The sequence below is a fragment of the Caenorhabditis remanei genome, chromosome IV, assembly GCF_010183535.1.
Source record: "Caenorhabditis remanei strain PX506 chromosome IV, whole genome shotgun sequence".
NCBI classification, from domain to species: domain Eukaryota; kingdom Metazoa; phylum Nematoda; class Chromadorea; order Rhabditida; family Rhabditidae; genus Caenorhabditis; species Caenorhabditis remanei.
The window spans coordinates 23015997-23038153 of NC_071331.1; the positions used below are offsets into that span (position 1 = coordinate 23015997).

At 40.4% G+C, this 22157-nt stretch overlaps 6 protein-coding genes across 6 annotated transcripts; all 6 read left to right on the top strand.

The window, feature by feature from the left end:
- Nucleotides 1-348: 348 nt before the first annotated feature.
- On the top strand, nucleotides 349-1164 carry GCK72_015905 (uncharacterized protein; the record flags this gene model as incomplete). The annotated part of the gene is made up of 1 exon (XM_003094861.2): nucleotides 349-1164. One exon carries the CDS (start codon nucleotides 349-351, stop codon nucleotides 1162-1164), a length of 816 nt encoding a protein of 271 aa, XP_003094909.2.
- Nucleotides 1165-1972: 808 nt separating this feature from the next.
- On the top strand, nucleotides 1973-3218 carry GCK72_015906 (uncharacterized protein; the record flags this gene model as incomplete). The annotated part of the gene is made up of 2 exons (XM_003094804.2): nucleotides 1973-2043; nucleotides 2096-3218. 2 exons carry the CDS (start codon nucleotides 1973-1975, stop codon nucleotides 3216-3218), a joined length of 1194 nt encoding a protein of 397 aa, XP_003094852.2.
- A 1182-nt stretch (nucleotides 3219-4400) lies between these two features.
- GCK72_015907 (uncharacterized protein) lies at nucleotides 4401-5485 on the top strand (the record flags this gene model as incomplete). The annotated part of the gene is made up of 2 exons (XM_003094863.2): nucleotides 4401-4480; nucleotides 4534-5485. The coding sequence occupies 2 exons, from the start codon at nucleotides 4401-4403 to the stop codon at nucleotides 5483-5485; spliced, it is 1032 nt and encodes a 343-aa protein (XP_003094911.2).
- A 725-nt stretch (nucleotides 5486-6210) lies between these two features.
- Nucleotides 6211-7485, top strand: GCK72_015908 (uncharacterized protein; the record flags this gene model as incomplete). The annotated part of the gene is made up of 1 exon (XM_053731203.1): nucleotides 6211-7485. The coding sequence occupies one exon, from the start codon at nucleotides 6211-6213 to the stop codon at nucleotides 7483-7485; it is 1275 nt and encodes a 424-aa protein (XP_053585975.1).
- A 1235-nt stretch (nucleotides 7486-8720) lies between these two features.
- On the top strand, nucleotides 8721-9977 carry GCK72_015909 (uncharacterized protein; the record flags this gene model as incomplete). The annotated part of the gene is made up of 2 exons (XM_003094847.2): nucleotides 8721-8809; nucleotides 8864-9977. 2 exons carry the CDS (start codon nucleotides 8721-8723, stop codon nucleotides 9975-9977), a joined length of 1203 nt encoding a protein of 400 aa, XP_003094895.2.
- A 749-nt stretch (nucleotides 9978-10726) lies between these two features.
- Nucleotides 10727-13677, top strand: GCK72_015910 (uncharacterized protein; the record flags this gene model as incomplete). The annotated part of the gene is made up of 4 exons (XM_003094862.2): nucleotides 10727-10815; nucleotides 10872-11783; nucleotides 12597-12695; nucleotides 12963-13677. 4 exons carry the CDS (start codon nucleotides 10727-10729, stop codon nucleotides 13675-13677), a joined length of 1815 nt encoding a protein of 604 aa, XP_003094910.2.
- Nucleotides 13678-22157: the final 8480 nt, after the last annotated feature.

Sequence of the window (22157 nt, forward strand, 5' to 3'; positions counted from 1 at the left end):
TATGATAGATGACGGTGGAAAACTGGCCTTCAGATGAGGACTCTTCCCAGGCAACGAGACTCTTCAAATAGAGCCACGCCATCTTTTGTCATTGACGACGCATCGATACAGACAGATGGACTGGAGGGAAAACCACTACTCAAGTAGAGCAAACTAGGTCAGTCCCGCCTCCATAATCCACGTCATCTTTACACCCACACACCCACAAAGGCACATAGAGCCCTTCTTTCTCCTCTTCTCATTATTGATCTCCAAGACGGCTAGCTAGTTTACATGTTTTCTTCCCTTTTTCGTTATGAACGTTTTCCAATTTTCTAAATTTCATCCACAACTCATTCATTTTTACAGATGTCGAACATGGACAGCCCTTCTCAAGAGGATCCCCGTATTCAAGAGATTACACTGAAATATTTCAACGAGATTGCTTCCTGTAAGAAGGAACTCGAAACGATGAAAGCTAAATATCGGCCACTCCAAACTCAACTCGACATTTCGACTGTCAGAAATAAGTCATTGGAGAATAAACTGGCGGATTGTCAGAAGAAATTGGAAGCAGCGAATAAGAAAAACGCTTCATTTCATGAGGATTATTGGAAATTGGTAGAAGTGGAGAAAGCAGAAGAAATGGAAGATCTGAAGAAGAAGTTAGAGGAGTTCCAGAAGCAACATGACAAGGAGATCGGAGGCAAGGATCTGAAAATCCAAACGTTAGAGTTGGAGTTATCGGCTGTCCAGAAGAAAAGTTCTGAGAAGATTCTAGAGCTCCAGGAGCAGAACATCAAGAAGTTCAGCGGGAAGGATCTAGAGATCCAACAACTGGAGATCACGTTGGCAGCTGCCAAGAAAGAGATCTCCGAGAGGAAATCCGAAGAGCCAGGTCAACTCCATATTGATCTCGGCAAGCTCTATGTGGATCTTCAGGAAGCCAAGAAGCCACAGGAGACTCTGATGGCTCAGCTGGCTGCAAAGGACAAGGAAATGGAGAATCTCACAGATCAACTCGAAGCGAAGGATTCAGAAATCCAGAATCGGACGGAAAAGATTGAGAATCTGCAGGAGATCATCTACGATCTTCAGATGACGAAGGTGGCAAAGGATAAGGAGATTGGGAAGATGACGGAGAGATTGGCTGATTTGGAGGCGGAGCTTGCCTGTTATATGTGATTTATGAAGTGTGTGTTTTTGAATTGTGTGTGGAATGAATAAATGGATGATTGGAACTGAAACTTTTGGGATGTCTTATCAAAGGGCGGGTGCTTACAGCAAAGTTTTCAGGTTACAGTAGTTTTCGGGTCATATTACTGTCTCGTTTTTGCCACAGTACACATCTAGTGCTTACAAAAGAGAGCTGGTGGCCTAGTGTTTCCAAAATGTGGTGGTCTGAAAAGTTATTGGCTAGAATCTCCAAAACCCTGTGACCTAGAACATGCTCAAGGTTGGAGAAGCTTTGGGTCTAGGTGAGTGCCGATTCTGAGTTTTTCGGCGCCTATGTCATTGTCTTTTATACAAATTGAAAAGGATAATCAAGATTCGCGTATGAGTGAAGATCGCTCGATCACGAAAGTGCACCCGTGAAGATTCTACTCCAACATACAACAGAACTCAACAAATAGAGCCAGGGCCAGGTCAGCCTTACAGCCATCATCTACGTCACTTCTTTTGGTTCTTCTAAACTACATACAGATGATGTCGTACAGCATCTGTATGTAGCCGGTACCCTCCTCGGAGGCCTAGTCACGGCTACACAGAGAGGACTATACAAATAGAGCGGGTTAGGTCGGCCTCGCCCTTCTTCCCCATAATCCACGTCATCTACGCGCATCTCTCCTCCACAGTCTTCCTTATTCTGGGTGCCCGATGCTAGACGTGACACATTCATTGATTTTTCGTTGTTTCACAGACTCGGACGGCCCAGAGGCTACTGTACCTCTTAAATCTTAAAACGTTTTTTTCCCAGATTTCTATATCAATCATGTGCACCAATGAGGTTTGCTACCGACATCAATTGAAAATGCGCAATGAAGAGCGAGAACACATGAAGAGGTGAGTTTTTGGTCTCCACGTGTCTCAAATTATTTAGTTCCCATATTTTCAGAATAGAAGTCCTCGAATATGAGCAGCGAGAACTCATTACTCAACTGGAGGCTGGAAGATCTAAGATTCGACAACGCGAGGAACAACTTGACCAAGCGAATGCGTCTATCGGGAGTTACAAGAATGCAATCGCTCTCAGTCAGGAAGAAATGGCTAAGGAGAGGATGGAGTTTAAGAAATCCTATGATAAAGAGGCACAAAGGAATCAGGAGCTCAAAGAGCAACATGTCAAAGAGATCAAGGAGCTGGAGAGCAAACTGGAGGTTGCAAGTCAAGAAGTAAGAGAGCTCCACGGGCAACATGCCATTGAGATGACTAAGAAAGACTTGGTGATCCATGAGCTGGAGAGCGAGCTGCTGGCTAGTCAGGAGGAGAGCGCCAGGAAGATTCAGGAGCTCCAGGAGCAACATGTCAAGGACATCGGTGGCAAGGATCTTAAAGTATGTACATTGGAACTCGAGTTATCAGCTGTTCAGAAGAAAAGTTGTGAGAAGATTCAGGAGCTCCAGGAGCAACTTGAAAAAAAGCTCAGCGGGAAGGATCTAGAAATCCAACAACTGGAGATCAAGTTAGCAGCTGCCAGGAAAGAGAAGATTCGGGAGGAACTTACTCCCCTGGAAATCCAAAAGTTCGTTGCCCAGGAGCAGGCGTCTGTAAAAGATACGTATCAGATGATGCCAAGCCACATTACGATACCTCAAGGGAACTTGCAAGAGAAGAACTCCGAAGAGCCCACTCAACTCGACGTTGAGCTCGGCAAGCTTTATATGGAGCTCCAAGAAGCCAAGAAGCCACAGGAGGCTCTCATGGCTCAGTTGGCTGCTAAAAACAAGGAAATCGAGTATCTCACAAAACAACATGAGGTGAAGCTGGCTGCTAAGGACCAAGAGATCACCGATGTCCGTGAGCAACATATAGCGAAGCTAGCCGCTAAGGATTCAGAGATCCAAAGATTGACGGAGATGATTCAGGATGGGGATGAGAAGAATGAGAACCTGCAGGAGATCATCTACAAACTTCAAAAGATGATGGATGCGAAGGATCGGGAGATTAGAGCAACGAAGGAAAGAGTTGTCGAATTGGAGGCGGAGCTTGAAAACGGTCGTGACGGACAATCGGAATAATAATTGCTACTTTTTTATGTGATGTTGTTGAATGTGTTTTTGAATTGTGTGTTGAATGAATAAATGGATGAATGGAACTTCAACTTTTGGAGTGTTTTACTGCAGTTTCGTCAAATTACACATCTAATTCCTGGGCCAGTAAGCCCTTGCCACGTCTTCAGTGGACTTGATTTATAAAATCACACTTAATAGGAAAGCCTGAGGGAAAATCGCTCCGTCTTTGGGAAGTGGAGGCCCTCTCTGACAGCCAGATGCAGTTCACCTAGACCAGAAGGCCTCCCTCCTAAATACACAGACAATTAGAGGGCCCTCACACCCATTATCTACGTCATCTTTAGGTTCTCACCATCTACACACACAAACAAATTGAGACGTCCCCTCCACCGCAATCCTCCTTATTACTGTGGTCCCCTAAACCTTTTTGAAAACGTCTCCCCCGCTTTTTTCCAGATATCCATCTTTGCCATGAATTCCTCCAATGCCATTGCATGTGGCTCCCAAGACCCACAAGTTCAAGTTCTCAAAGCAATGCTTCTAGTCGAGAAACAGCAACACAATATCACGTAAGATTTCCAACCAGTAACTCATCCCGCTCCTTTTTTTCCAGAAAATCTCAACTCTCCACCTCTCAAGCCGAAAAGCAACAAGTCGAACAGGAAAACACATGTAGTTTGTAGGGATCTCATCAACGAGAGAGATGATTTGAGAGAGGAGAAAGAAACAGGAGTTCCAGGAGCAACATGAAAATGTTATCGAGGCAAAAGATCAGAAGATTCAGGAGCTGAAGAAAAAACTGATAGCGGCTACTCGTCAATAATCGTTGTGACTCACAACTTGTGTCGTACTTAAATTGAATAAACTTTTGTCTTGGTCGAAGGTGTCTTATAGTTAGTCTTTATAAAAATTCATTGATCCTCTTGGTACCCTGGGAAGGTCCTCGGGGGCCTAGTCACGTCCACAGTCTACCCAGGAGGGACTGTACAAATAGAGTGGGTTGAGTCAGCTCCACCCTCCTCCCCTATAATCCACGTCATCTACGCGCATCTCTCCTCCACAGTTTACTTATTCTGGTTGCTATTGAACGGTGACGTGACACATTCATTGATTTTTCGTTTTTTTTCTTCCTTATTGCTCCTCTCTCCCCCTCGTGAAACTATTTTTTTCCAGATGTCCATTTCAAACATGCACACCGCTGAAAATTGCTTTGCTTTAAATTGCTACCAATGTCTAACGAAAAAGTTTTGGAAAATGCAAGATGACACGTGAGTTTTTTTGTTCTCAGGTGTCTTTAATTATTTATTCCCTTCATTTTCAGAAGAGCTCTTCTTATGAACCGCGAAAATGAGAAACTACGACTCGAGGCTCAACTCCGAACAGAGAAATCTGAGATTAGGAAACTCAAGTATAATCTCAATGATGTGAAAGCGACTATCGGGGACAAAGAGGCAAAGATAGAAGAGCTGAAGAGCGAATTGGACGTTGCAAGTCAAAAAGAAAGAGAGCTCCAGGAGCAACATGTCAAGGAAATGAACGGAAAGGACCTGGTGATCCAGGAGCTGGAGAGCAAACTAGTGGCAAGTCAGAAGAAGAGCGCCAGGAAGATTAATCAGATCCAGGAGAAATATGTCGAGCACATCAGAGGCAAGGATCTAAAAATGCGGACATTGGAACACGAATTATCAGCTGTCCAGAAGAAGAGTTCTCAGAAGATTCAGGAGCTGGAGAGCACGCTTAGCGATAAGAATCTGACAATTCAAGATCTAAAAATCCAACTGTCTGCTGCTCCGCATCAATGCGCCAATAAGCTTTCAAAGCTCCAAGTGCATCATAACAAAGAGCTTAGCGACAAGGACCAGGTCATCCAAAAACTGGAGACCCACCTAACCACTGTCCAGGAGCAACATGACTTGGAGATCCAGGAGCTGGAGAGCAAACTAGTGGCTAGTCAGGAGGAGAGCGTCAGGAAGATTCAGGAACTCCAGAATCAACACTCCAAGACGATCAACGCAAAGGACCTGGAAATCCAACAACTCGCTATCAAACTAGTGGGAAGTCTAGAGGAGAATGTGGAGAAGATTAAGGAGGTTAGCAGACAGCAATTGAGAATTCAGGAGTTGGAGCAACGCGCAAATGAAGACGCGTTGAGAATTCAGAAGCTTCAGGAGGAGAGTCTAGAGACTGATCGACGGCTTCAGGGTATGGTGGAGATGTTGAAGAGAGAGGCGGATCTTGCAGAGCTTGCAGAGCTTGAAGACGGTCATGACTGACAATCGTAATAATAATTGGTACTGTTTCATGTGATGTTATTAAATGTGTGTTTTTGAATTGTGTGTTGAATGAATAAATGGATGAATGGCACTTGAATTTTTGGGGTGTCTTAGTAAGAGCGGTTGCTCACAGAAATGTTTCCAGGTTACAGTAGTCTTTCGGTCTAAGGACACATCTAGCTCCTTGGGCAGTAGTCCCTTCTAACGTCTTCAGTGAGTCTGATTTACAACACACACTAGCAGCCCTGAGGGAAGATCGCTCCGTCGTTACGTAAGGAGGCCATGCCACCCATATGCCGTTCGCCTAGATCAGAAGGCCTTCCTCACAAATACACAGACAAATAGAGTCAGGGTCAGCCTCACACCCATTATCTGCGTCATCTTTTGATTTTTTGAATACAACGAACAGACACTGATTTACTAAGACACCGTTTCTATAAGATCCTCTTCGCCCCCTGGGAAGATCCTCGGTGGCTTGGTTGCCTAGTCTCAGTCTCTAGGCCAGCCCCGCCCCCTCTCCCCTGTAATCCACGTTATCTACGCACATCTCGCCTTCACCGTCTTCCTTATTCTGGGTGTCCGAGGTGGCGGTGACGTGACCCATTAATTGATTTTTGCGTTTTTTCACTGACTTTTCTCACTGACTTAGACGACCACTGTACCTGTTCTTAAGCTCCTTCTCTCCCCTTGTCTCAAAACTTCTTTTCCAGATTTCCATTTCAAACATGTGTCACGCTCTTAATTGCCAGGTAAGTTATTACCGGAGTGAGCTTACCAACTGCCGAGCTGAAAAGGAACAACTCGAGGCTCAACTCGCGAATGGAAAATCGGAGATTCAACAACTCGAGGCGACACTCAATGACGCGAATGCCGCTATCGGGAGCAACGAGAAACTGAGAGCGCTTGATCAGGAAGCAATGGCTAAGGAGAAGATGGAGTTGAAGGAATCTTATGATAGAGAGACACAAAAAAATCGGAAGCTCCAAGAGCAACAGGACCTCGTCATCCAAGAGTTGGAGAGCAAACTGGCGGTTGCAAGTCAAAAAGAAAGAAAGCTCCAGGAGCAACATGTCAAGGAGATGAGGGGAAAGGACTCGCTAATCCAGGAGCTGGAGAGCAAGTTGACGGCTAGTCAGGAGGAGAACGCCAGGAAGATTCAGGACAAGGATCTTGATCTTCAAAAGGAGATCACCTTGAAGGAGGAGAACGCCAGGAAGATTCAGGAGCTAGAGAAGGTACATCAGAAGAATGCCAGAGACACGGTGGTGAAAACCATACTATTGGAAAATGTCCATCAGATAAGTTCCAATAAGATTCTAAAGCTCCAGGAGCAACATGACAAGGACATCGGAGCCAAGGATCTGAAAATCCAGATGTTGGAATTGGAGTTATCAACTGTCCAGAAGAACAGTTGTGAGAAGATTCTGAAGCTTCAGGAGCAACATGACAAGAGGCTATGCGGGAAGGATCTAGAAATCCAACAACTGGAGATCAAGTTGGCAGCTGCCAAGAAAGAGATCTCGGAGAAAGAGCTCCAGGAGCATACTCTCCTGGAAATTCAAGCGTTCGATGCACAGAATCAATGTGAGAAGGTGTCGGTGAAAAATACGGAGCAGATGCCAAATCACGTTGAGAAACCTAAGAGCGACTTGCAAGAGAAGAAATCCGAAGAGCCAACTCTACTTCACATTGATCTCGGCAAACTCTATATGGAGCTCCAGGAAGCCAAGAAGCCACAAGAGGCTCTCACGGCTCAGTTGGCTGCTAAGGACAAGGAAATCGTGTATCTCACGAAGCAACAGAAATCGAAGCTTGCTGCTAAGGATTCAAAAATCCTGATTTTAACGGAGAAGAATGAGAACCTGCAGGAGATAATCTACAAACATCAGATGACGATGATGGCGAAGGATAGGCAGCTCGAAGCGTTGAAGGAGAAAGTTGCTGATTTGGAGGCGGAGCTTGCAGAGCTCAAAGACGGTCGCGACGGACAATCGGAATAATAATTGGTACTGTTTTATGTGATGTTATTAAATGTGTGTTTTTGAATTGTGTGTTGAATGAATAAATGGATGAGTGGAACTTATATTTTTGGGGTGTCTTAACAAGGGCGGATGCTTACAGCAAAGTTTTCAGGTTACAGTAGTCTTGCGGTCTAAGGACACATCTAGCTCCTAGGGCTGTAGTCCCTTCTAACGTCTTCAGTGAGTCTGATTTACAACACACACTAGCAGCCCTGAGGGAAGATCGCTCCGTCGTTACGTAAGGAGGTCCTCCATGCCAGTGTCGCCTAGACCAGAAGGCCTCCCTCCTAAATACACACACAAATAGAGTCAGGGTCAGTCTCACACCCATTATCTACGTCATCTTTTGGTTCTCACCACCTACACACAGACACCTAGAGACGCCCCCTCTGCCGTATCCGAGACCCTTTTTGCTTCTTTCGTCGTTCTTTCAGGGTTGAACGGAATTCCGTCATTTTTTCTTTCCGCTGAACATTTCACTTTCCCAGATTCCGATGAATCCATCCAATCCGATTGCATGTAGCTCCCAAGACCCGCAAGTTCAAGTTCTCACAGCAATGCTTCTAGTCGAGAAACAGCAACACAATATCACGTAAGACTTCCCAGCCTCCCCCAACAACTCATCCCGCTTCTATTCTTCCAGAAAATCTCAACTCTCCACCTGTCAAGCCGAAAAGCAACAGGTCGAACAGGAAAACGCAGAGTTGCTTGCTATGTTGAGACAGATGAATGTAGCTTGTAGGGAACTTATCGCTGAGAGGGATGAATTGAGAGAGGATTTCCAAGAGCAACATGAAACGGTTATCGAGGCAAAGGATCAGAAGATTCAGGAGCTGAAGAGAAAACTGATGGCGGCTAGTCGTCAATAATCGTTATGACTCACAATTTGTGAGGGATACTGTATGTAATCTCGGATTTTTCAAATGTTGTCGTACCTAAACTGAATAAACTCTTTTATCTTGGTAGAAGGTGTCTTAGTCTTTATAAAAATTCAGGGATCCTCTTGGTACCCTGGGAAGGTCATCGGTGGCCTGGTTGCCTAGTCTCTAGGTCTCCCCCGCAGTCTTCCTTATTCTGATGGCTGTTGGACGGTGACGTGGCACATTTATTGATTTTTCGTTTTTTTATTTTTCACTGGCTTGGACAGCTACTGTACCTGTTCTTAGACTCCTTCTCCCACTTTAAATCTTCTTTTCTAGATTTCCATTTCAAACATGTCCACCCATGAGAATTGCACCGCTGAAAATTGCTACCAATGTCTAACGAATAGGTTTTGGAAAATGCATGATGTATTTTTAAACACGTGAGTTTTTTTTGTCTCGAGGTGTCTTAAATTATTTATTCCCCACATTTTCAGAAGTGCTCGTCTCATCAACTGCGAAAATGAGAAACGACAACTTCAGGCTCAACTTGCAAACGGGAAATCTGAGATTCGACAACTCGACGATTGCCTCAACGAAGCGAATACGGCTATTGGGAATTACGAGATAAAGATAGAAAAGCTGGAGAGCGAGCTACTGGCTAGTCAGGAGGAGAGCGCCAGGAAGATTCAGGAGCTCCAGGAGCAACAGAATCTGAAAGTGCGGGCATTGCAACTCGAGTTATCTGCTGTCCAGAAGAAAAGTTGTGAAAAGATTCTAGAGCTCCAGGAGCAACACGACAAGAAGCTTAGCAGGAAGGATTTAGAGATCCAACAACTGGAGATCATGTTAGCAGGAGCCAGGAAAGAGAAGATTCAGGAGATCAATGCCCAGGAGCAGGTGTCTGTGAAAGATACGGAGATGATGCCAAATCACGTTGAGATACCACAAAGCAACGAGCCAACTCTACTCCAGGAGGCTAAGAAGGCACAGGAGGCTCTCATGACACAGTTGGCTGCTAAGGACAAGGAAATTGAGAATCTCACTGACCAACTCGAAGCGAAGGACCAAGAGGCCACCAATATCCGTGAGCAACACATATCAAAGCTAGCTGCTAGGGATTCAGAAGTTCGCAGATCGAAGGAAAAGGTGAAGGATCTAGATGAAAGGAATGAGAACCAGCGCAAGAGCATATACCATTATCGACAGATAATAAAGGAGAAGGATCGGGATATTGAAGCGTTGAAGGAGAGAGTGGCCGAATTGGAGGCGGAGCCACAGGAGGCTCTCATCGCTCAATTGGCTGCTAAGGACAAGGAAATGGAGTATCTCAAGAAGCAGCATGAGGAGAAGCTAGCTGCTCAGAGCCAAGAGAACACCAATATCCGTGAGCACCATGAGGCAAAACTGGCTGTTAAGGATTCAGAAATCCAAAGATTCACGGAAATGGTTCAGAATGGAGATGAGAAGAATGAGAACCTACAGAAGATCATCTACAAATTTCAGAAGATGATAATGGAGAAGGATCGGGAGATTGGAGAGATGAAGGAAAGAGTGACTGATTTGGAGGCGGAGCTTCAAAACGGTCAGGACGGACAATCGGAACAATAACTGTAACTGTTATATGTGATGCTATTAAATGTGTTTTTGAATTGTGTGTTGAATAAATAAATGGATGAATGGAATTTGAGCTATTGGGGTGTCTTAGCAGGGGATGCTAACAGGAGAGGTTTCAGGCAACAGTAGTCCTAGGATTCTAATATTGTATCTTTGCAGAGCGGATGCTTGCAGCATAGTGCTCAGGTTACAGCAGTCTTCCGATCGCTATATTTTCATATTCCGCTTTCCGCCCTGAGATGTTTTATTGAGCTTTTTGCCTTCCACCTTGCGTCATTTCAAAAACCTCACAAGCCTTGTCAGTCCTGACTAGAAGACCTGAGGGAAGAATTCTGACTAGAAGACCTGAGGGAAGATCGCTCAATCACAGGGATAATTAGACCCCGGGAAGATCCTACTAGCCGTCTTCAGCATTCAGCAGAAAACTCAACAAATAGAGAGCCAGGGTCACACCCATTATCTATGTCATCTTTTTGGTTCTTGCCAACCACACACACAGACACATAGAGACTCGTTGCCTAGTCACGTTACCCATCGGGACTGTACAAATAGAGCGGGTTGGGTCAACCCCGCCCACCATCCCCCATAATCCACGTCATCTACGCACATCTCTCGTCCACAGTCTTCCTTATTCTGGTGGCTGTTAGACGGTGACGTGGCATATTCATTGATTTTTCGTTTTTTCGCGGGTTCTTTCTCCCTCTTTTGTCCTAAAACTTATTTTCCAGATCCCCATTTCAAACATGTCCACCCAAGAGAATTGCTCCGCTGAAAACTGCTACCAATGTCTAGCGAATAAGTTTTGGAAAATGCAAGATGATCTTATAAACACGTAAGTTTTTTTTTTGTCGTCAGGTGTCTTTAATTATTTATTCCCAACATTTCCAGAAGATTTTGTCTGAGGTACTGCGAAAATGAGAAACAACGACTCGAGGCTCAACTTGCAACCGGAAAATCTGAGATTCAACGACTCGAGGCAAGGCTCAATGATGCGAATACGACTATCGGCTACAACGAGGAAAAAATAGAAGAGCTGGAGAGAGAATTGGATGTTGCTAGTCAAAAAGAAAGTGAGCTCCAGGTGCAACATGCCACGGTGATGATTAAGAAGAACTTGGTGATCCAAGAGCTGGAGATTAAGCTAGTGGCTAGTAAGGAGCTCCAGGAGCAACAGAATCTGAAAGTGCTTGAGTTATTAGGTGTCCAGAAGAAAAGTTGTGAGAAGATTCAAGAGCTGGAGAGCAAGCTCAGCGATAACAATCTGGCACTCCAAGATTTAAAAATCCAGCTATCTGCTGCTCCCCATCAATGCGCCAATAAGATCATGGAGCTCCAAGTGCATCATGACAAAGAGCTCAACGACAAGGATCAGGTCATCCAAAAACTGGAGACCCATCTTACCACTGTCCAGGAACAACACTCCAAGGCGATGAACGAGAAGGACTTGGAAATCCAGCAGCTTGCTATCAAACTGGTGGCAAGTCTAGAGGAGAATGTGGAGAATATTAAGGAGGTTAACAGACAGCAATCGAGAATTCAGAAGCTTCAGGAGGAGAGTTTGGAGACGGAACGACGACTTCAGGATCTGGTGGAGATGTTGAAGGGAGTAGTGCATCAGAAGGAGAAGGAGGTTGCCACTGAGCCCAGTGATGTGCACATTGAGCTCGGTAAGCTCTATATGGAGCTCCAAAAGGCTAAAAAGTCGCAGGAGGCGCTCGTAGCTGCTAAAGACAAAGAAATCGAGGATCTGACGAAGCAACATGAGGCGAAGACTTCAGAATCTGCAGAAGATGATTTGGAGTCAGAAGAATTGAAATTTAAGAATTGAAATTTAAGAATTGAAATTTTAAATTGCAACATTTTGTTATTGTATTTTAATGTGTTGAAATAAATAATTAAAGCTGGAAATGTCTGTTTCAGAGTTGCGCGGAATTCCGACTTCCGACTTCTGACTTCCGGGCTGTTTTTCACTTCCGACTTCCGACTTCCGTTTTCGGATGTTTACTTCCGACTTCCGTCATTCCATAATTGTGGGATTTCGGAAAAGTATATTTCGCAGAAATACAAGGACAAGGAAAAATGGTCTAAAAAGACAGAAAATGAGCTTTTCACTGATTTTCGCGAATTTTATGAACTTTTTCTAGGAGTTTTTGAATCTTTGCGAAAAAATCTACTTCCGACTTCCGACTTCCAACTTCCGACTTCCGGCTTCTGACTTCCGTTTTCAAAATTTTGCTTCCGACTTCCGACTTCCGACTTCCGGATTAGAAATTTTACTTCCGACTTCCGACTTCCGTTTTAGAAAAAATCACTTCCGCGCAACTCTGGTCCAATCTATCTGTGTGTTTACGGATACCTCCTGTCCTAATCCATCTTCTCCACCTACACATGTTTTCCCACACAACGGGGGGACCGCCCATCCAATTCACACCCTTCACTAATTACGCATACACTAACCATCCAGTTAGTCATTCCTCCTAAAATGAGTGATGGTTGTACATTGATCTCATTTTTCGAGATTTTTGAGCGATTTTAATCGATTTTGTGCAGTTTTTACCCCGTTTTTGGTTCATTTTCCCTATGTTTACCAGTTTTCATCATCATTTTTTCCAGAACCACCCAACCGCCAAAAATGAAGATGACAGTGCAAGAGCAGAAGATTCATAGACTCGTCGAGGAGCTTCAAAGAGAGAAAAGAGCGCATCAGGAGACGTAAGTGTCTATTTTTCGCTTCAAGATCTACCATAACTCCATAGGATTTTGCTCAATCTGCATAAATTGTGTATTTTTGGAATAAGCTCAACAAGACGGTTCGAATGAGTATAATCATGATAGGGTTTTGAGCGATTTGAGTTTTCACCCACTTTATGCGTCTTTAAACTAGGTTACTGTAGTTTTCGTGGCGGGACCCTATATAGGCATGATAATACTTTTCTAAAAGGTCTCGACAAATTAAAACATATATATATTCATTTCCAGCCGTTTCATCCTGGAATCCGCCCAATCCCGCATCCAACAACTGGAATCGATCCTCCCAAACGAACGAGTTCGAAAGATTCAAGAGCTCAATTCTGGAATGAAGAACTCATCGAGAATGATTGAAGACTTATTGGAGCAGCGGAAGGAGATCAATGAGAGCAAGACGATGAGAGCCCAGGATCTGAGGGCGGAGCTTATTGCAAAAGGGGACGAGCTGAGAATAGTGAAAGGAGAAAAGGGAGAGACAGATCTGCAGTTAAGTATCTGTCAGTTGAAATTGAGTTGTAAGACGGAGGAGGTGAAGGTGTTGGAGGCGGAGACTCAGAAATTGATAAAGAGGATTCGGGATATGGAGGTGGAGCTGGATGAGTCCTATCAAGCGAATCATGAACTCAGGGTCAATAAATTTGATAAAAGTTTAGTTGACACCTACCGCCATCACTTTGACATGAAGAGTAGCCATTTGGAGTTTGTGCTCGAGAATCTTAGAGAGACGGAGGCGGAGCTGTCGGAGCTAAAGAATATGGATCCACAAGAAACCGTATTACCAATTAGTGAGCTTCTGGAACAGCTGGAATCGCTGAAATCTGAAAAGATGGAACTCGAAAAGAAACTGAAGAATAATGAGTTGAAGAAGAAATCAAAGGGAAAAAATGGATATACTCATCAAGGAGGACACCGAAACGGGTATAACAATAATTATCATCAATATTAATTGGTTTTTCCTTTTTTCTTAAGTGAAATAAATTTTTCGTCTGTTTTCGAGCTACAGTAGGTTGGAGTGAAAAGCCAATGGTAGCTACATTAACCTTAGATGCATACCTATCAGAGTTGCATGGATTTCCGACTTCCGGGCATTTTTCCCTTCCGACTTTCGGCTTCCAACTTTCGTTCTGAAAATGTCACTTCCGACATCCGACTTCCGACTTCCGACTTCCTACTTCCGACTTCCGACTTCCGGCTTTTGGGCTTTTTTTCACTTCCGACTTCCGGCTTCCAACTTTCGTTCTGAAATGTTACTTCCGACTTTCGTTTTCGGATTTTTGATTCCGACTTCCGGATAAAGAGTTTTACTTCCGACTTCCGTCTTTCCGTGGAATTCAGAAATACAAGGAAAAATGGACTAAAAGGACAGAAAATAGGGTTTCCTTCAGCCAAAAACAAGTTTTCCACTGATTTCCGAGAATTTTATGATATTTTCTTTTGAAGCTTTTGAATATTTGCGAAAAAATTTACTTCCGACTTCCGACTTCCGTTTTAAAAAATCACTTCCGCGCAACTCTGTTAAATATCAGAGTTGGATGGAATTCCGACTTCCGATTTCCGTTTTCAGGTTTTTACTTCCGACTTCCGAGTTCCGAGTTCCGTTTTAGAAAAATCACTTCCGCGCAACTCTGTTAGGTATCAGAGTTGCATGGAATTCCGACTTCCCGACTTTCGGCTTTTTTTCACTTCCGACTTCCGTTCTGAAAATTTTACTTCCGACTTCCGTTTTAGAAAAATAGGTATCTTACAGAGTTGCGCGGAAGTGGTTTGTCTAAAAACGGAAGTCGGCAGGGAAAGCCTGAAAACGGAAGTAGGAAGTCGGAAGTCGGAAGTAAAATTTTTGACAAGGGAAGTAGGAAGTCGGAACTCGGAAGTGAAATTCCGTATCCGGAAGTCCGAAGCCAGAAGTAGGAACTAAAAATCCGAAAACGGAACTCGAAAGTCGGAAGTCGAAGGTAGATACCTATCAGAGTTGCATGGAATTCCGACTTCCGACGATAAAGAATTTTTTGACATCCGGACACACAGACATTGTTCCTTATTCCATAGATCCCCCTTAAATGTTTCTTGTCTCTCATACCCATATTCCGTTCCAGGCACACACCAAATCCAATCATCTCACCCTTCAAAACAAGTGAGATATATAAATAGGAAAAAACCAAAAAGTCACATGGGGTGGCCCCCAATCTTATTTGGTTTTGTTGTTCCACATGTTCCGATATTTATTGGATAATTTTATATTCATGTCGTTCAGGTGTTCAAAATAATATAGATTATGTGAAAGAAGTAGATCTTATTTCCTGGAAATGCCTGGAAATTGGAGAATTTTTTTTCCTTTTTTTCTGATTGGTAAGCAAAATGACATAAAATTAATCATCTACCGGTACATTTAAGGTTTTTTAAGTTTGGGTTAAAGTTATGGCGGCTGAGGCGCGCCAGATATATACTGTGGCTTAATTATAATGCATTTAGTGGTAATGGTCATGTAATTAGAGCAATTTTTATATAAAATTGCAGAAAAATCAATTATTTTTGGACTTTTGATAAGGAAGGAGTAGATTAACTCAACGTATGTAGGCGACACCGAAATTATTTCTCTAAAAATCAAAAATTGATAACATAAATTAATAAAGGAAATTTCCCCGAATTTCACTTGGTTGATCAGAGCGTTGTTTATTTATTACATCCAATATAACTCAATTTCTTTATTTTGCTTTCATTTCCCAAAGTTTTTGGTCTTTTGATTGATGGTGTCTGGTGGGGACGGCTTGGAAACTCCGTGTCACGCTTGAGGAGACGCAAAGAAGCTAGAGTGTCTCGTTGTCTGCTTCTCCCCTTAACTTCAAAGCGTTTTATCGCAAAACTGGGCGGTGCTATCAAAAAGTTGTCAACTATAAAAATTATAAGCGTAACATTTTGCACATTTTATTAGTTGACAACTTTTTGATAGCTCCGCCCCTTTTTGAGATATGAAGGTTTGAAAAGGATCTGAAAATCACTATTTTGTGGGTACATTGATTCATTTTTTATCACTTTTTGTGATTATTAATGTAAAATGTTGCAAATTTTATAGAAAGTCATTTTTAAACAAAAATTTTGCGTTTGTTTTAAGTCAAATTTCATAAAAATCTGACTGAAAATGAAAAGTTTGAAATTTTTCGATTTCTTCAAAATTTCGAAAAATTTCAAGTTCTTCTCACTTTCTCAGTTTACACTCAATTTTTGTAAATTTTACATCAAAAGAACGTAAATTTCCCGATTTTTTCATAAATAGAACACAAAATCAAGAACATTAGTTTTCGACACCGGTGGGGGTCAAACTTTGGAAGGTCACATTATTAAGTTAACCACTGTTCCCCTTTGGGCATGGATTTGGAAAGCGAGTTGGAAAATTTAAAAGTCAAATACAAAGTTTTCTAAAAATTCAGATTTTCAGCTTTGTTTTAAGCAAAAAATCATAAAAATCGGTGTAAAATTGACTGAAATCGGAAAATTTGAAAATTTTCGATTTCTTCAAAATTTCGAAAATTTTAAAACTTTTGTAACTTTCTCAATTTTCACTCAAATTTTAAGATTTTTATACCAAAATGAAGTGAATTTTACGATTTTTTTATAAATAAAACACAAAAACAAAAAAAGAGTTTTTACTACCGGTGGGGGGTGTCGAACCCGGGTTGGTCAGATTAGTACTCACAAGGGCACTTCGGGAGTGGATTTGGAGGGCGCGTTGAACAATTTAAAGTACAAATTTAAAATTTTCTGAAAATTCAGAATTTCAGCTTTATTTTAAACTAAAACTCATTAAAATCGATAGAAATCTGACTGAAAATGAAAAGTTTGAAATTTTTCGATTTTTTGAAAAATTCGAAAGTTTTCAAATTCTACTAACTTCCTCAATTTCTACTCAAATTTTGAAATTTTTATACCAAAATGAAGTGAATTTTACGATTTTTTATATAAATAAAACACAAAAACAAAAAAAAGAGTTTTGTCTTAATAAACCTCACTATTTTCTATTTTCTCCCTGTTTTCAGTTTACTTTTTTTCCGTTTTTTTTTTGATTTTGTACAAATGATTTGTATCCTTTCCCTTATTTTTTGTCATACGATTACACATTTTCTCGGGCTTTCAAAAATCAGCAATCTCTTTTCACCTGTCTTCTTCTCCACTCCTGAAAATATACATACGTCAACCAACTTTTTTTTTGAAAATGCCAATTCTACGTAAATGACCTCCGGAAATTATATATTCTGATATCTGAAATAAGTAGGTACAAAAAAAATGAATAAAAATATTTTCCACTTCCGTTTTTAGATTTCCATTTTATTGAAAGAGGGGGAATATAATAAAAGGGGGGAATTTTTTTTGATTGATTAGATTTAGTACCCTGTGTCCCGGAATTACGACACTTTTCGACTTTTGACCCATTTTATATAGATTTGTCTGGAAATTCATTGGTTCTAGACGTCTTTCGACGGATATTTTGTTGTTTTCCGTAGTTTTTTAATAATAATTCCACCTATACACATATAGATTTGTCTGGAAATTTATTTTTTGCTGTTTTCCGTTATTTTTTTAGTGATAGGACCTGTTTAGTTCACAATTTCAAGTTTTTTCGAAAAAAGCAATTTTTGTTGTTCACTATTACAAGAAATGTGATCATTCTGAAAATGTCTGAAAATTTCTGAAAATGTCTGAAAATGAAAAATTGAATAACACAAAGAAGCAAAAATAATGAGGGTCTAGACCATAATGAGAAAACATGTCTGAAAATTTCAGACAACATTTTCAGACAAAAAAAAATTTTTTTCGGTTTTTCGGTGGTTTTTCCGGAAATGTTTGTTAAAATTTTTGATAAATTTTGAATTAACGGCAAGTTTCAAGAAATCCTTGAAATTTGCTTTGTTTTATTATAAAAAACACAAAAATTGATTGAAAATCAAAAAAAATGAAATTTTAAAAAAAGATTTTTTCAAAACTTTTCCTTTGTGTTAGTTTTTCCCCGATTTTTATGAAACTTGGCTGACGCAATTTTTTTCAGAAATAATTTTAATATAATTTGCTGCATTTTGTACTAAAAATTACTTTAAAATTTTTTTTTAATGTGAAATACCTCAAAATTGTGTTTTTCAGATCTTACCTTTTCATACCTTCATTTCTCAAAAAGGGGCGGAGCTATCAAAAAGTTGTTAACTACAAAAATGTAGACTTTAAAATTTTGAGTATTTTTGTAGTAGACAACTTTTTCATAGCACCGCCCAGTCTTGAGTTATAGCGGTAAGAAAAAAAGAGGAGAGACTTAGACAATCCGACACTCTAGCTTCTCTGTGTCTCCTCATACTTCGAAAAAATTCTGACTTCAGTAATTGGTGGGAACAAAATTGTATAAAAATTCAGATTCTCAGCTTTATTTTAAGCTAAAAACCATAGAAATCGGTCAAAAACTGACTGAATCCGAAAAGTTTGAAGTTTTTCGATTTTTTGAAATTTTCGAAATTTTCAATTTCTCCTAACTTTCTCAATTTTTACTCAATCTTTATGATTTTTATACAAAAATAACGTGAATTTTACAACTTTTTCATATATATTTTTTGAAAATTTCACCTGGTGAGCACAATCTTGTACACACCGTTTTTGTTTTTGTTTTTCCCATTTCTGCTCGTCACCTCCGCCCCGCCCCTTCTCCTTAAATGTCCCCATTTTCACCTGAAAACAAATGACACTATTTTTGTGATCTACATAATTCTTCTAGTTCTGACTTCTTCTGACTCGTGAAAACAATATACTGGAACTATTTAGCACATGAAACGCCAATTTCTGGCAAAAAATGCCAAAATATTTTTTGTTGGCGCAGGTAGGCAGGTGAATTGGTTAAAAGATCTTTGTCTGAAAGGGGCGGAGCTTAAAATCTAAGGGGACAATGATCAAAAACAAAATTTTCTGAAAATTCAGATTTCCAGCTTTTTTTAAAGCTAATAATCATAAAAATCGGTGGAAAACTGACTGAATATGAAAAGTTTGAAATTTTTCGATTTTTTCAAAATTTCGAAAATTTTTAAATTCTTCAAACTTTCTCAATTTTCACTCTATTTTTGAGATTTTTATACCAAAATGAAGTGAATTTTACGCTTTTTTTTATAATTGAAACACAAAAACAAAAAAAAAAGAGTTTTGACTACCGGTGGGGGTGTCGAACTCGGGTAGGTCAGATTAGTACATTACTCACTAGAGCACTTCGGGGGTGAATTTGGAAGGCGCGTTGAACAATTTAACGTACAAATTTAAAATTTTCTGAAAATTCAGACTTTCAGCTTTTTTTAAAGCTAATAATCATAAAAATCTGTTTAAAACTGACTGAAAATGAAAAGTTTTAAAAATTTCGATTTTTTGAAATATTCGAATATTTTCAATTTCTTCTAACTTTCTCAATTTTTTTCAATTTTTGATATTATTATATTGAAGTCCTTGCCGAGTTCTTGCCCATTTTGTGTCTTGCTTCCATGTCTAGTTTGCACCAGTCGGCACTGTTCCCACGCCTTCACATGTGATTCTGATTCTGGAGACATTCTATGTTTTCTTTTTTTTGCATTTTTGCATTTTTGAGGATTAGAAACCACTACCAGCTTTAAAAAAAGCAAAAAATTGCTTAAGCCAAATCTCATAAAACTAACCTAAAAAAGTTTCATTTTCAGTCAATTTTTGTGATTTCTATAGTAAAACAAAGCAAATTTTGAGCATTTCTTGAAACTCGGCGTTTTTTTAAACGTGTTTCCTGCAATTTTCATATCAAAATGCAGCTATTTAAGTTTATTGATATCATCCATCTATCTCACATAAAACTCTAAAATAAATTTAATTAGCTTGAATGTCCGAAACTCTAGAAGCAAGAAACCAAACTCGATTCCCGACTCCCGCCTTCTATATTTTTGAGCTTAATTAAATTTCATATTTACATTTTTCCCCCTTTTACTAATCAAGTGGTTTCCCCTCCCCCCCCCCCCCCTCCCCACTCAAAATCAGACATGATCCTTTGATAAAAAATACATAAATCACTTTTTTTCTAATGATCACCATAAATAATTGTTTATTCCCTCCTGATCACCCTGAAAATGTTTGGTTTCTCAAAGAACTAATTGATCGTTGATTCATATTTCAGTCAATCAAGGCCTCCCCAATATAAAATTAAATTATTAGAGGTGTTTCCTTATGGGGTCCAGTTAGTGGAATAATCCACTACTCGATTATAAAGGTCAGAGTCCCTTCAAGTTTTCAGAAACCTCAATTTTTCGGGTTCACTATGCAAAATTTAGGAATGAGATTGTTCATTTTCCGTGATCTTTTCCGTGACCCTTAGTTGCGTATCGACAAAATAATTTCCATACTTACAAACCGGGCCAGCTCATAACTCGCTTCAAACTGAGTTTTGTGAGCTCAAAAATATACCAAAATATAGATCTCAACGAGTTCTATGTTTGTTACCCACTACGGGCCGGATAGCTATTTGTTGAAGTGAGTTACGCGCCGGCCCATTTTGGCCCGGTTTGCAAGTATGTTCAAAATCAACTATGAGTGGTACCAATTAATGAACTTATCAAATCAGAACCGGTTAAAATGAGGAAAAAATTGGATTTGTACCTGTCTGCTCAACTATTTTTCTTGAAAACGCGGATAAACAGAGATACCAGTAGAGGGTACATATTAGGTCCCAAACAGGCTTGTTCGGAAAAAACTTTTCGGAAAATCGGAAACGGAAATTTTTTTCCGATTTACCTTTTCGGAAAATCGGATATCCGAAATTTTTTCCGAATTTATTTTTCGGAAAAAACCGGAAAATTCGGAAAAATTCGGAAAATGACAAAAACGACTTGTTCGGGCCTGAAATCAAGGAATATAATTGAAATATCAATGATATTATCGATAGTAAACAATAAAAACAATTTATTGATTGTCAGGCCCGCTATTCTAATGGTCAAACCCATCAACCGAATGTTTTGTTTTTTTTTCAGTACCTCAAAAAATCAAATTTTCCGACTTTTTTCGGAAAATTTTCCTACTATTTCCGAAAATTTTCCAAAAAACCAATTCGGAAAATTTCCAATCGGAAAAATTTTCCGAAAAAAAAAATCGGAAAATTTTCCGTCGGAAAAATTTTCCGAAAAAAGTTGGAAAATCGGAAAAATCGGAAATTCCGATTTCCGGTTTTGAACAAGCCTGGTCCCAAAACAAATTCAATTCAAAAATATTTCTGGCGATCCTTTACATACTTGCGAACCGGGCCAACACGGGCTGCCGCGTAACTCACTTCAAACTGAGTTTTGTGAGCTGAAAAATATACCAAAATGTAAATCTCAGCGAGTTCTATGTCGTCTGTGACCCACTACGGGCCGGATGGCTATTCGTTGATGTGCCGCGGGCCGTTTTTGCGTTTTTTGGCACTTTTTCCCGGCCCGCGGCACATTAGCGAATAGCTATCCGGCCCGTAGTAGGTCATATAAAACTCGCTGAGATCTACATTTTGGTGTATTTTTCAGCTCATAATATTGAATTTGAAGCGAGTTACGCGCCGGACCGTTTTGGCTCGTTTCGGCCCGGTTTGCAAGTTTTAATTAAACTCAAAAATCATTCCATTTCCGTGCAAAATAGAGTGAGGTGTCCCCTTAAAATGACCACAACTCTCTAGGGAGTGTCCGCTCAAAAAAGTTGTCAAATACAAAAATGAACATCTACTTTTCATCTGTATGGTTTATACATAACTTACTTTGTGGGACAATTAGAAATACCGTAACACTCTCTCAAAGTTGGACGCTTCAAAGAATTATAGTCATTACTGTAGTTTAGACGTGGGCCACCTTCCCATTATCTCGGTCTAACCTGACCAGCCGCCACCTTTTGGTCCTTTGGACTCCGTAGAGTCCCCCTTCCAATTTCTTAGAAAATATTCTCTCGATCACATCAACCTCCGTGGGAACTACACATGTCACATGTGTACTTCCACTTTTTGTCTCATTTTCTTATTATTTTGGAGTAGATCTTTCTGGAAGAGTTTTCGTTGAGTGTAGTCTGGTTTTTAAGTTGGTAATTAGAATTATTCAGTAGGATTCAATGGCTGAACGAGAAAATTCGGCTCTATTCCAGTTTAGTGTCTTTTGAAAAGTCGAACGCTCTTAAAACTCTTACTAGGTAAGGTCATGGACACGGTCTGGAGTTATGGGTCGTGACCTATATCATTGGAAAGCTGAGAAAACGCTGATTCCAAATATATATTCAGTTTTTGCCCTCGAGGCCTGGTATTCGAGAAAAACAAAGCCTTTTTAAAGCGCAAAAATCGCAAAAAGATTCAAAACATAATTTGTCATTTTTCAAAACTTTGACGCTTGTTTTTCTCGAATACCAGTCCTCGAGGGCAAAAACTGAATATATATTTGAAAT